The sequence below is a fragment of the Podarcis bocagei genome (assembly GCF_964188305.1).
Source record: "Podarcis bocagei genome assembly, chromosome: 16".
NCBI classification, from domain to species: Eukaryota; Metazoa; Chordata; class Lepidosauria; order Squamata; family Lacertidae; genus Podarcis; species Podarcis bocagei.
In genome coordinates this window covers 31452784-31467043 of record NC_138142.1, presented here as the reverse complement: position 1 = coordinate 31467043, position 14260 = coordinate 31452784, and the positions used below count along the sequence as shown (strand labels likewise).

The 14260-nt window shown below is 48.1% G+C and overlaps 1 protein-coding gene across 2 annotated transcripts; it reads right to left on the bottom strand.

Moving 5' to 3' along the window:
- Positions 1-476: 476 nt before the first annotated feature.
- On the bottom strand, positions 477-13775 carry OTUB1 (OTU deubiquitinase, ubiquitin aldehyde binding 1). 2 transcript variants are annotated; one of them, XM_081174261.1, is made up of 8 exons: positions 13621-13699; positions 11465-11495; positions 7112-7173; positions 4915-5013; positions 4383-4501; positions 3760-3844; positions 2011-2205; positions 477-922 (listed from the first exon to the last, which is right to left on the bottom strand). In XM_081174261.1, exons 3-8 carry the CDS (start codon positions 7139-7141, stop codon positions 725-727), a joined length of 726 nt encoding a protein of 241 aa, XP_081030387.1. In that variant the 5' UTR covers positions 7142-7173; positions 11465-11495; positions 13621-13699; the 3' UTR covers positions 477-724. The 2 variants fall into 2 exon arrangements, with proteins under 2 accessions (XP_081030387.1, XP_081030386.1); XM_081174260.1 differs by lacking the exon at positions 11465-11495 and having other exon boundaries at positions 13621-13775.
- Between the last annotated feature and the right edge of the window lie 485 nt (positions 13776-14260).

The window sequence follows — 14260 nt, the reverse complement described above, 5'->3', positions numbered from 1 at the left end:
GGACTTTACCAGATGCTGTCTACTTATTTCTTTAAAAAAAAAAAAAATTGCAGCCTTGAGGAGTAGAATCTCTCCACTTAAGTGATTCAACATGCTGGCAACCAGAATCTGCACTGGCACACACTGAACCCTCATGAAACCCTTTAGAAAAACCATCACTTGCTCACTCGCTTTTTAGGGGTGGGGGTTTGTACCAAAGCAAATCAATCATTGCTCACTCCATGAGGGCAGAAAAGAGGAGGAAGAAAGGTTCCACCCAGTGCTTTTTTTCTGGGTGACGCAGAGGTACGCATACCCCTAAACATTTTGTGAATCTTTGTACTTTTGTCCATTTACTGTATTTATTTCCCCCGATTTGAACTATAAAATGGTGATTTTCTTGAGTCAAAATGAGAGTACCCCTAAACATTTTTTTAGAAAAAAAGCACTGGTTCCACCCCATAAAAGCCCTAGAGAGAAGCTACAGGCAAGGTAGATTGTTTCACCGGCATCCCCTTTAATAAAACACAGAAGAGTGTGAGTGTAACAACAAAAAAGAGGAAAAATATAATAATAACAAACCAAGTGAGCGAGATGGCAGCAAGAGCGATCACCATTTACAACCACAGACGATGCTGCCCGGCGGATGGGCAGGGAAACACGGGCGAGAAAGACAATGCGAGGCAGAGAGGAAGAAGAGGGGGGGCTTGGTGCACCGGCCAGACTGCCTCCCCCCGCCTCTCCTCTATTTATACAGGATGTCGTAGTGTCCCGGTCTGTACAGTAGATACACTTTGGGCTCCGAGCCCTCAGGGAAGATGTGGGGGTTGGTGGTGCCGCCCTCACCCCGGTCCATGTATTCCACCTGAATGGAGACGTTGAGGGCCTGGGCCAGCGCAATGATGTGGATGTGGTCGCTTTCCTTGCACATGGGCTCCACCTCCTGGAAAAGAGAGGAAAGGCACACAGAGCTGTTTACGCCCCTTGACAGTACTCGCTTGAGAAAGATTAAGGCACCTTGCAAGGCTCTGAAATCCCCACCTGAGCTGCCCTGCGCAGACCAGCCCCTCAGATTCCATGCACCCAAGCTATTCTGTGATCATGAGTCCTAGAAACCTAACTTTAATACTGAAGAAAAGCAACTTTATCTGCAACTTTAATACTGAAGAAAAGCAACCTGGAGATCTCAAAGTTGCCAAGCAAGACACTAGATGCTAAGCTCTGTACTCGATGCTGTGATCTCACCCAGGTGGACTGTCCACGCTGCATCTTGTCGGCCACCGGCCAGATAGAGAACCACACTGAACACGTGCAGATACCAGAATCCTCACCTCAGCAAAGGCTGGATACACACGACACTAAACACCCCAACTGCTCCTGTGTTTGAATACCCAGAAGTCCATGGGTTAGCCGCCGCCACCCCTTGCTTAAAATAAGCTATCTTTGCTGGGGGGGGGGGCTCATTCTTGCCACACTTGTGGTACTGTAGAACATTCTCTGATTATTTAACCTGAGGGAGTTGGCAGGCCTTCAGGGAGCAAAGGCACTAATGCTCTTCCCCCTGAGATACGTATTATATTAGGGCCCACCCTATTCTTGGGGCAGCAGTTTTGTCCTGGGACCCCTCAGAGTGAAAGGAACATAATAAACTGAATGACTGGTGAGAACAACAGAATGAGGGAAAGAGCCTGCTTACAAGACTTGTGCGGTCTGTCACTACTGAGCCCACTCAACGGCCAGTTTTAAGCAGACTCTACCTAGATGTTCCTCCCCTTTTTGATGTGTGCTAGAACTATGATTCCCAGAAAAAGAAAGCAGAAATGTTTAAAAGCTTCATAGGGAAACTACAGCTATGCAGCCTCGCAGATCCTGCCAGGAAAGGTCTGTATGGCCAAAGCAGAATGGTCACTTCAAGAGGAAAGGAAGGGCCAGGGGAGTGAATGGAAAGTGTGCGTGTGTGTGTGTGTGTGTGTGTAAAATCTTGTCTCATCCTGGTCAGAGATGTCCTTCCCCTGCCTCCACGCTCCTGACCTGCTGGCAAAACTCTTTTATGCTGCGTCCTCCCTCAATGAAGTGCTCGAAGAACTTGTTCTCGCGTTGCAGGTACCCAGAAGTGAGCAGCCGCAGGTACACAACAAGGTAATCCGAGGTGCTCTGGTCGTTGAAAGAGGCCAGCAGGTCTGAAACTGTGATTTGCTTCTCCACTTGTTCTATCAGATCCATAAACTACAGGGATTGAAGAGAGAGAGAAGGAGAGAGAGGAAAGATCAAAGAAAAGCGCCCACAGCTGTCTGATGAAGAAACAGTGGAGAAGGGCTTTAACTTGGTAGCACAACATCAGACTCATTTATTAATATTTCAAAACTCTCTGAGCAGTGCAGTGCGCCATCTAAAACAACATATCATTAAAACAAAACACAAACCTAAAACCAATAAGAGAGCAATAAAAAAACACCCAATAGCAAGCAAAACAAGTTCAGAGGCCTCAAACCCATAAAATCTTAAAGGTCTGGGAAAGCCTGGGCAGAAAGACACATCTTCACAAGATGTACAGAAGGTCCCAGGTTCAAGCTCTAGCAGCACCAGGAAGGACCGGGAAAGGCTCCTGGTCTGAATACCTGGAGAGTTGCTGTCAGTCAGTGTAGACAACACAGAGCTAGAAGAACCAAGGGCTTCCTATGTTCCTCCAGATGTCCAGATGCCCATCTTCCCTTCAACAACATCTGGAGGGCCTGACTGTCTCCCCACCCCTGGTATCTTAGGAGGTATGGCTGGCACCAGGGTCTCCCCAGCAAAGTACTGCTTGCTGCCCCAACAGGGGAGGGGCCCCTGTGGTGACACTGAAGCCGTGATTTACGGCAACCACTTGTGAGCCAACCATCCTTTTGATTTTCCCAGAATGCCCCACTGTAGGGGCATAAAACAGCAGACACCTGGGAGCCACCTGCTGCCAAAGACAAAGAGGATCCGGGAGGCTGGACAGGCACTTGGGAGGCCCGCGGGTGTTTTAAGCACCAATACTACTTGCACTTGGAAAGATGCAGAAGGGGGCAACTGAAGTGCACAATGGAGTGGAGCACCATGCCAACAAAGAAAGGTTGAGGTTTGTGACTACTGAAACACAGACAGTGAAGTCCCTTTATTCCCAAATTCTTCCAATCTCAAACTATCGCTCAAGTTTCCTGTCTCCACCCCTCCCCTTCATGGCCTTAGGACAGGCGTCAGGGATATTTACCAGCCCGAGAGCTGCAATCCTTTCTAAACAATCTTCCATGGAACGCCTGCCTGTGGTGGGCGGGGCCAGAGGCAAAAGTGTACAGAGCAACGAATGTGAATAAAGGTAACTGGCAAGTTATGCTTTCAGCATTATGCACTCAGCAATCTATCAATCAATCAATCAATCAAAAAAATGGAGCAAAAAGGGGGTGGGTGTTGGGGGGGGGAGGGACTTTGGCAATTGCACCTGCCATTGCATCCAGTGTGTTTTTACTATACTTGATTTTGGCTTTATGCCCTCCCCGTAACATAACCCCTGTGTAAACTGAGTCACCTGCATTGCTTTTGTACAGTAGGCTGGTTTTACACACAAGCCCCTCTCTACCCAGGAGACTAAGGGCCATTATTCGAGTTCAAGGACATATTCCAGACAGGCAAAAAAAAAATTATAGAGGGCAAAAACTTCCAAGAAGGGTGTGAAGTGTGGCCTGAGCAAAGTCCCAAGGGCCAGGCAGAGAGGACCGGAAGGCTGCATTTGGCCTGAGGCTTCCCACCCTGGCTTACCGTGTTGTGGAAGTCCTCAATGGTGAATTCCGTGAAGCCCTGCGAAACCAACACTTCCTTGCTTTTGGCAGCCACCTCTTTGAAGCTGTGCACAGTAAAAGAAACAAGTATAGAATAAGTAATTCTAGTAAAGCAAGAATCTTTGCACTGCAAATGCCAACGACCCAAAGTTCAGTAAAGGGCTGAGAACTGCCAAGTATACTTTCATTGACAGCGCTGACCACCCCCTGCATCCCAAGAGACTCCCTTATCCAAGATGTAACCAGTAGGTCACTTTGGTCTGCAGAGAAGCTTCTCCTTCCAGTTCCAGAGAGATCAGAAGCCACCTCTGCAGTAATTCAGAGCAGGACTTTCCGTGTGGCTGCCCCTGTTCTGCGGAACGGCATCCCTGTTGAGACGCACTCTCTGGAAACAATGGAAGACATCTTTGTTCCAACAGCTGGATGAATGTCTCTCTGTTGTGGGTGTCTACTTGGTAATGTTTTTCTATTTATCTGGTCTTATTTCCTGCATTGCTTTTAAGGTTTAGCTGTTTTTACTGAGATGTGTGGAAGGCGATAAATAAGTAGGAGCATCCCAGAGACACACCTCACACTCCTCCCCCCCCCCCCCGCATGTCCTACCGTTGGAGCTCCTTGCCATCCTCCAAGAGTGCCTCAAGATGGGAGAAGCCAAATGCCCGATAGAAACAGTTGCCGTCTGGCCTCGTCTTCCGGATGAATGCATACTTCTGCAACAGATCCTGTGCAGGGAGAATGGAGGAGGTGGGTTAGCATCCGACTGGCTTGGTGGCCTAGAGACAGAAACAGAATAAATGCCCTGTCTTCTAAAAGCAGACCTCAGGGTACTTTCCCCTCTTGAACCCCGATGACATAGGAAGCTGCCTTGTACCAAGTCACACCACTGGTACATCTAGCTCAGCATTGTCTACACTGACTGGCAGCAGCTCCCCAGGGCTTCAGGCAGGGAATCTCCCCCAGCCCTACCTGCAAAGGCCACTGGGGATTGAACCTGGAATTGCCTGCATGCAAAGCAGTGCTCTGTCCCTGAGCGACGGCTGTTCCCCTTTCCTCATGGAGGAAGGGCTCCACCCCATTCCTCCATTTCAGCTGCCCTCCACAGCCCATGCGCTGGAATGGTTGTGGTCCTTGTTACCTTGATCTTCTGCTGGTAGACGTGGTCATCATCAGCGTATTCCTTGTACAGGACAGACAACTCCATTCTTTCTGAGACAAGAGGATTCTGGACGGCTATCTGCAGAGAAGCAGGTTGGTACGTGAGAGGTGCAGAACAGGAAGGAGAGCACAGAAACACATATTTTCATATGGGGGAGGTGGGCAGCTTAAAAAGGACCAGCCTTTTATTTAAAGCACCAGCTTGGTTGCCACGGGCGATCAGGAGTGGTATGCAGGCGAGTGAGTGGGCTGGCAGAGGAGGATGGAGTGAACTGGCTCTCCTCTGTACTCCAAGTAGAAACCAAGCCCAGAAGAGGGGAGCCCCGCTCTCAGCATTCAGCATAGAAATGGAGGATTGTTTAGAAGTTCCAACAGTAAGCAAAATTTCCCTCTTGAGCTGCAGGGGCTACGTGGGGCTTCATAACCAGATGTTCTGAATTACGGTCCCGGGGGTATAAAGGCTTGCTTTTATTGCAAGTAGACACAGTTCTGTTGTTGCAGCAACCCAATTCTGTCCATGCCGATGTAGGGGTAACGCTCCGTATTGCGAAGGCAAACCTCGCACAAAGATATGCCACAGCATGTCTGGGAGCGTTACTCTTGCTTTCTCTGACCTTTTGCCTTCTTGGCTGGAAGATAGGGTTTTCCCCTTGACCTTTTGTCCTTTCGCAAACTGCTTGCTTAGACATATCGCTTGGCTGGAGCATGACGAGTAAAGCAGACGTTATCAAGTATCAGGGGAGCTTTTGGGGGGAGCACCTGTTGACACGTGTATTGCTAATGCTGGAAATGTGCTTTGCTGGAAATATGTTAAAAGTTCAGAGTGGTTTCACTACTGCTTTCCAACTGTTGATTTTTGCCAATAAAAGAGGCTCTGCAAAGCTAGCCGATAGCTTGCTTCAGCACAGCTCACTTGCATCGTCAACCCTTATTTCTACAGCCTCTTTGCAAAATACATTAATCAGGAAGCTGGAAACTTCCATTTAAAGCAGGGGTGTGGAGCCTCGGGCCCAGGACCTCCCTATCTGGCCCTCAGGACTGTGAAGGGGCCACACCTCCCTCACCCAAGCCCTCCTCCAATGAAGCATCCTTGAACTGTGAGAATGGTTCTTGCTTGCTTTGATGTTCACAAGAAAAGAGAGACCATTGCCTTCTCCATGACTAGAAGGTCCTTCTACTCAAGAGTCACATCCATTGCTCCGTTCACCTCTGCCTTTGGCATCGCCCACCTCTTTGCCTCCAGCCCTGCTCACCACTGGCTTCCCTCACCCCCCCACCAATTTAAAAACAAGAACTTCCCCTTAGGACAGGTGTGGGGAATTTTTGGACCTGAGCTACAACTGTCATCAGGCCCACAAGCGTAGCTTAGGAACAGGGGTGGTGGGAGTTATAGCTCAGCAGTATCTAGAGGGCCAAAGGGTCCCCAAACCTGCCTTAGCTATTTGAAAATTGGGCCTGCATAGCATGGTGCTGATGATGCCCAGGTTGCAGGTTCGATCCCCCATAAAGGACAGCCGCATGGTCCAGCATTGCAGGGGGTTGGACTAGATGAATTTCAACTTTACAATTCAATGAAAATCAACTAGCTTGCCCTGACTAGAATGTGTGAAGCAGCCATCCCAGGCGCAACACCACAGAAAAGAATGCAATGGATCGTAAGAGCCTGGCTGCAGGATCAAGCCATCAGGGTTAGCAGCCATTATAGCCTTATCCTCCATGAATCTGTCTAGTCCTCTTTTAAAGTAATCCAAATTGGTGGCCATTGCTTCTTCTTATGGGGAGTGAATCCCAGAGTTTCACTCTGCTTAACGCAGAGCTTTAAGGGAGCCAGCACCGCAGAGCCAGCTCCAGTTATCAAGCACAGAGAAATCAAGGAGGAATGTAGGTGCATTTGTGAACCAGCCCTTAGTTTCACGCATGTTGCGATTACTTGGGAATCACGGGGTTAGTCACATCAGGCTGCTACCGAGCTTTCCGGAGAGATTCTAGGATGTGACAACGGAAGGAGTACAATGTTAAGTCCAGCATATCTGTACACAGTTGGAATCTGTAAGACGGGATGGGCTGTGAATCTGAATGAACGGGTACAATTTTTTGTGGTTGCTTGCTGCTCCTGCAGCCGAACACAAAGCAGGCAGGAGCACACAGGCCAACCTCTTATGTTCACAAGGGCTCACCTCCTGCTGAATTCGATCCTGCTGTGCCATTATGGCTTCATCATAGGCCAAGCAATTCACTCCTGCGGGAGGGGAAAAAAGAGAGAAAAGATAATAATGAAGTTGAGAAAGGTCCCTTTGCACCAGTGCAGTCTTGACAGCATTAACAATGATCTTCTGGCACATACACACAAAAAGATAAAACTTGCTTTTTCACAGTATGGCTCAAGACAAAAACAATGCCTAAGTTCCTAGTCCTCGGGGCTTGAAAATACAATAAAGACAACAAAGTCAAAGGATCAGAAGCAAGACAGCAATTAGAGAGAGAGCTAAGCCTGTTACCATTTTCAGCTGCAATTGATTTTGACATCTCTAGAGCAGACAAGGGTCAATTAATTAATTCTTATCATTCAGCACATCTCTTCTTGTACAATACAGGGTGCTTTATGGTCCTGATCGCAACATCTCATCACACTTTAAAACCTCTGCAGGGCAGTGTATCAAAACTGCAGGAAGCACACAGCTTTAAACCGCCAAATCTAAAGCTTAGCCTCATCAAATACAAAACGGAAAAAAGAAGACACCCTCGCAAACGAAGCTATGCTGGTTTATGTTCAAGGACATGCAATGCCATCGCACCTTCACCGCAGCGCTTGTGCCCGCAACCACGCTTCCGACACAGAGTCCCCAGGGCTGAGCAAGTGGCCCATCCCCGCCTTATTAGCATGACAAGCTGCATTGGGTACCATGTTTTTGCAACAACAGACGCTGACGCTGCCTCCCTTTTACAGCCAGGCTCCAGCGGGGTATCCATTTGAAAAGGCAGAGAGAGAGAGCAAGCAAGAGAAAGGCCCAGTTGCTGCAGAAACCCAAGCAGCTGCACACCACTACAAAAAAAATTTAAAAAATGGAAAATAGTAACACCGCAGCCTGCTGTGCGGAAGTTTTTATCTGCTTTGTAAGACAGGCAGTGCAGGTTCTCAGCTGCTTCCTCCAACAGCATCAATTGCTCACAGCAGCTGCCAACGCTGCAGAAAAATCAGGAAACCTGATCTGGGACCGTTCCATATCGTACATCATCCAGAGAGGTGTCCCAGCTCCCAGTCTGCTAGGATGCTACCGCAGTGAGGCTGGGACTCACAACTGCAACTCTTTCTCATGCAGTTGGTTTTGAAGGCTTCACCTCCCTGCCTACCCCCCCCCCGAACCTCTTCCCTCCCAGGCCACAGAAAGGTAGTGGAATTGGAGACAATTTACTCCAGACTTCCTTTCAAAACTGGATCAGCCAACACTCAGGCCAGATTTTCTTGGCAAAAGATGAGTTAACAAATCCTCAAAGGGCAGTAGCTACGTGCAGGATTTGTTTTTTGGGAGGGACACACAATGTATATTACCGTGCAATCTGGGTCAAATGGTTGACACACAACTCCGAAGGGGCGAGTGTGATTCAAGAGAGCAGCAAGGAAGAGAGCAGCTATTTTCAGGGTCTGGAAATAGTATCCCATTATTAAGTAGGAGCTTGCGAGCCCCAACAGGAATAAATTTGGGAATCAGGGGCTCTTCTGGTTGCCAACACAGGCAGGCAGCTATAGCAAGCAAAATTCATGCTCTGATTTACAAGCAGCAAGGTACAAGAGAAAAGGGTAAAAGAACACAACAGCCCACACCACGGACATGTCTACCCCTCCCCTGCCTGGAGTTGCCAACTTTATTGACCCTTCTCAGGTGCCTTTGACACAATCCCGGTCATGCAGAGACTGAGCTTTTCTTGGGATGGAGTAAAGCAGTGGAGAAAGCTCAAGATGCTTAATTTTCTTTGTGTGAGTCCACTTAAAAGCCCACGTCCAGGGCTACTTAACATGTTGGCAACCTGGCCCTGAACCAACTGCGACTTCAGGCACTTCTTACACAACATATATTAAGATGCACTCAATCAAGATTCCATTTTAAAGGGGGACATGCTGTCAGAAAGGCAAAACTGTCAGAAGAAACTGTCAAAGCAGATGAGCAATAATAAAGCAAAGTTCATTCCAGGGCGAGAGTGTCTCATTCTGGGTGGGATTATCACATCAACCAAAATGGGGTTCCCAGGCACCTGGTGGGGTGCAGTCTGAATGCAGACACCTTCTGGAGAACCTGTGGCCCTGCTCTTGTTGTTGGACTCCAGCTCTCCAGCGGCCAAGAACGAGGGAAGTTTCAACCCGACATTTGGGAAACCGTAGCTCAGTGATTGAGCACAGAAGGTCTGGGACTCAATCCTTAGCATCTCCAGGTAGGGCTGGAAACATCTCCAGAACAACACCCAGTAGAACCACTGCCAGTCAGTGTAAACAATATGGAGCTGGTTAAACCAATGGCAGCTTCCTATGTTCACATCAGGTTCCCCACCAGAGCAATAGATGCTCTCAAACACAGACAAGGGTCCGTGGTTGGGTTTTTTTGAGAATGTGGATTCTCTCACCATGGCAGAGGAGGCCTGGATTCCAAAGGGAAGCTGACTTGGCACAGATTGTTCATTAGGCAGAGATCCTATCCCTCTGCATCCCTGACCGGTTCCCCAACATGACAATGCACAAATATTATTTTTTCATACTGCACAGGAATTCAACGTATGCAAACTGGGCAGCACTACCTAAGAGACAATAGATGTGCATGTTAAGAGTGTGTTTGGCGCAGAGGGATTGTACACACCAAGTGAAATTATACAGAAATCTCAAAGTGTTGCCAATGAGGCAGTTCCTCAACAGGGAAAGGGATATTTCCAACCCGGTGTCAAGAGGAGTAATTGTTTCTTTAAAATAGCAAAGGAGAAGTTTGCGAAGAGGAAGGATGATTAGAAGAGGAACAAAGTATGTATACAGACAGAAGGGAATCAGCTTTGTTTGGGGCTCTTAACTGGAGCGGTCTTCCCCGGGATCATTTTGGGAGAAAGGGAGGAAGAGAGTTTAAAGCAGGAGTGGCTAAGCCGCCAGATGTTGTCAGAACTCCAGCTCCCTTCATCCCTGATCATCAACCATGTTGACAGGGGGAGAAGAAATCTAACACCATCTGGAAAGTCACAAGTCCCCTCACCCCTGTCTTATTTCAGAAGAGGGGCAGTTGTGGGTTTAATCCCTAAAGTTTGGACATGCAAGATCCATGAAGCAGTGTGTGAAGTGGGAGATCAAAGGAATGAATGTTTGGGGTGGGTATTTCCACGGTGTGTGTGCATGGAGGAGGAAGGCAGCAAGTGCAAGTGAGGCAGGAAAGTGGGGAGGTACATCTTATGGAGAGGCTATTCAGTGGAATGTTTGTTACCTTTTGTTTTACCCTAGCTCACGCATGTCCAAAGTTCATTTTGGGGGCCTAATCCGGCTCAACAACTTCAATCCTAAAAATAGCTCAACAACTTTGGTCAGCCCTCACACATGTTCATCAAATCTGGCCCTCTTTGAAAAAAGTTTGGGCACCCCGGCCCTAGCTGGTGCTAAAGAAGGCAGTTCTTTTCCTCAAAGGAGCTAACATGTGTGGCTGGGTGTATGTGTGAAATTCTACCCCTACATTTCTGCCTGTGTTAGGCTGCTGTTGAAAGATCAGTAGAGATGGGAAGAGAGAAACTGAAATACTATGGGACCAAAAGTGAATTCTACTATCTGTTAAAACACATCTCTGCCCATTTTTCTTTGCTACCTCACATGCTGATTACTCCCTTCCTGAACATACAGTGGTGCCCCACAAGACGAATGCCTCGCAAGACGGAAAACTCGCTAGACGAAAGAGTTTTCCGTTTTGGAGGTGCTTCGCAAAACGAATTTCTTACGACAATGACTTGCGAGTTCCTGCTGGTTTTTTTTCCTCCCCCCCCTTTTTCTAAGCCGCCAAGCCGCTTATCAGCTGATCCGATCAGCAGATAAGCCGCTAAAAGCCACTAATAGCGCTAATCTGCTAATCCTTCAATGGGCTTGCTTCGCAAGACGAAAAAACCGCTAGACGAAGAGAATCACAGAACGGATTCTTTTCATCTTGCGAGGCACCACTGTATATTAGATCTCCCGTCATATCTCCTCTCGAAACTCAGAATTTCTATTAAACCTTTGGTTTAATGCCATAATATTCGTTCCCAATTCTGATACCGCTTAAGAACATATAAGTGCATTGCTCCTATTTCATTCCAGACTACATTCCTCTCTCCTTCCCCACTGACAGATTGTAAACATATTGGGAATGTAGACCTGTATTTTGTTTACCAAAAGAAAATGTATTGCACCATGCACACATAGGTAACATAAGGCTTTTGGTGTTGGTCTCCATTATTATTATTAAGGTCCAGTTGCAGCTTTACTGTTTAGAATGATTTTATTAAAAGAACAGGAACTTTCAGATATGATTATTTACTACGTCAACAGCTGGACTTCTCAATCAGCATCTGATGAAATACGCAAGTTGTTATGTTTCTTCAATTTTAAGGGGTAACAATATTTTTTAAAGTGTGTAAATGTTAGAATGAGGGAGAGGAAGTGTCCTGTGTGGCAACTTAAAGATGAGCAGGTTTACTGTGGCATAAATTTTTGAGGCACTTCACTTGGTGCATCAAGTGGGCTCAAGTTTATGAACACTTCTCCAACAATAAATACATTCATCTTTAAGGCGTCACTAGGATCTTATCAGTAAGTTTGATCCTATTCTTTTTGGACTCAGCCAAAATCAGGATTCTCTCACTACCTGTCCTAAATAGGCAAAGCAAGAAACGTTAATTATCACACAGCTCCTACGGTTATGAATGGTCCTCACATACACATCTTTAGCTTTGAACAGAATATTACAGGCAATGCCTCGTGCTTCTTGTTGCCTTTTGATCCCAGTTTACCATTTTTGCACATTCATTCATCATGTATCTGCCAACTGAGGATAGAATTTCATGTGTTTAATAAATTGGCCTTCTGCTGTGGCATATGCCACAATAAATCCAGTTAATCATTGATGTACTATGCTGGTGTTGCTAAAATTGACATGGCTGCTCCTCTATAATCGCTCACTCTAGCAAACATCAAAGGAAGTCCCTGCTTCTTCAATTATTTTTAGAACTCAATGCTTGCACATGTTTACTAAGAAAGCAGTCCCCAGTCAGTGTCTTTAGGATTGCGGTCTCGATGTGTACGCTAAGGGGAAGGAGGGCTGTGGCCCTCCATAAGTCCTTGGACAACAACTCGCCTCATTCCCGACATCTGCCATGCTGGCTGGGCCTGAGGAGTTGTGAGTGCAACAACACCTGAAGAGTCATGGGTTTCTCAGCCCTAATTGAAGCCACAAGCAATCCTTGGAACATACAAAGGTCCCTTATACTGAGTCGACCCTTTGGTCTATCTAGCTCAGTATTGTCTACAATGACAGGCAGGTTTCAGGCAGGAATCTCTCCCGGCCCCACCTGGAGAGACTGGAAGTTGGACCTGGGATTTCTGCATGCAATGCAGCAGACGCTCTACCACTGAGTTACAGCCCTTCCTTGCAGCACAAACTTACCCTTGCTTCCTCAAAATTAACCTCCGCTACCTTCAGCAGGGTGGGTGGGTGTGGGTGGTTGTGACCATTAGGGAAGTGTGCACAGAAGTCCAACCCTTTTATCAATTTTGATTCATTCCAACAGGTACGTTGATGGCATACTAACAGGAATAATTGTTCTAGATTCAGGTAGGTAGCTGTGTTGGTCTGAGGCAGTTGAAATATATAAAGAAACTGTCCAGTAGCACCTTAGAGCTTATACCAAGAACAAACTTAGTTGGTCTCTAAGGTGCTACTGGACATTTTTTAAAATATATATATATAGTAATAATTGTTTTTAGGCAAGAGCGGAGATGGGCTTGAGCAGCTCATTCGGTAGAGCATGAGACCCTTAATCTCAGGGTCGTGGGTTCGAGCCCCACTTTGGGCAAAATATTCTTTAATTGCCAGGGGTTGTACTGGATGACCCTCGTGGCCCCTTCCGACTTTATAATTCTGTACATTTAAGGATTGAGGAATTCTGCGTGGGGAGAGGATAACAATAAAGCCCTTAAGTGCAAAAATGCTCCCTTTCCCTCCAGGTGTTTTTTTCCCCGGGGGCCAGAGGAGCGTTTCTATGGAAGCCCATGTGGGAGTGAGAAGCCTGGCTTTGGACGATGTGCCTCCCCCGTCCTGCTCAGAGGTGGGGGGAGGGGGAGAGAGAGAGAGAAGAGGCGGGGCCGGAGAGGACGGAGGGGGCGCCGTTGCCATGGCGACCGGAGGCGGAAGGACGGGGTCCCCTCGGCGGCGGCAGCGCGCGGGCGCCGTTGCCCAAGAGACCGCGAGGCCTCCTCGGGAGGAGAGGGCGGAGGGGCCGGCGAAGCACGTTTCTGCTCTGGGCCAGTCAGGGAAGGAGGGAAGGAAAGAGGCGCTGCTGCTGCTGGAATGAAAGAGATTCTCCCTCAGAGGCGGGAAGCGACGCTGCCACGGAGGGAAAGGAAGCCGCGCCTGCGCACTCCCCGTCCCGCCGGCGGCGACTCCGAGGGAGGCTCCCCCGCCCCACCCGCCATTACCGTCCGTGTCCCCGCCGAGGGGCTCCGGCTGCTGCTGAGGCTCCTCCGCCGCCATCTTCGCGCTTGCAACCCCGCAGAGAAGCGCTTCCGGGTTGCTTTCGGGGGACACCGGAAGCACTTCTCTCGCGCGCGCCCTCTCTTTCCTAGCAACAGCTACCCGCTCCTCACATCCATGGACACACGCTAATTGGGAAGCTCCGCCTTCTCTCAAATCCACCCACCTTATCTTCTTCTTCCCCAGCTAGGAAATCTTTTTTTTAAAAAAAAAATTACGCTGCTGCTGCGACGTCATCACAACAATCCGCAGCACGTGCGCCCGGCTATGACGTCACCCCTGGTCGCGACTCCTCCTCCTCCCCGCATGGATGGGTCGCAAAATGACTTCACAAAGCATCGCTGTTTCTTGCTTTCGTTTTTAAAAACGACAAATCAATATGCACAGCTGTGTCTATCGATTAGTTTAAAAGGTGGAGTAGGAAATAACGGGTTGTAGTCAATGTTTGCCCTGCTCGTAGACTCATTTGGGAATACAGTAATGGGCATGGCTACTTTCCAGTCAAAACCGCCTGGAATAATAGAACTGTAGAGTTGGAAGGAACCACGAGGGCCATCTAGTCCAACCCTCTGCAATGCAGGAATC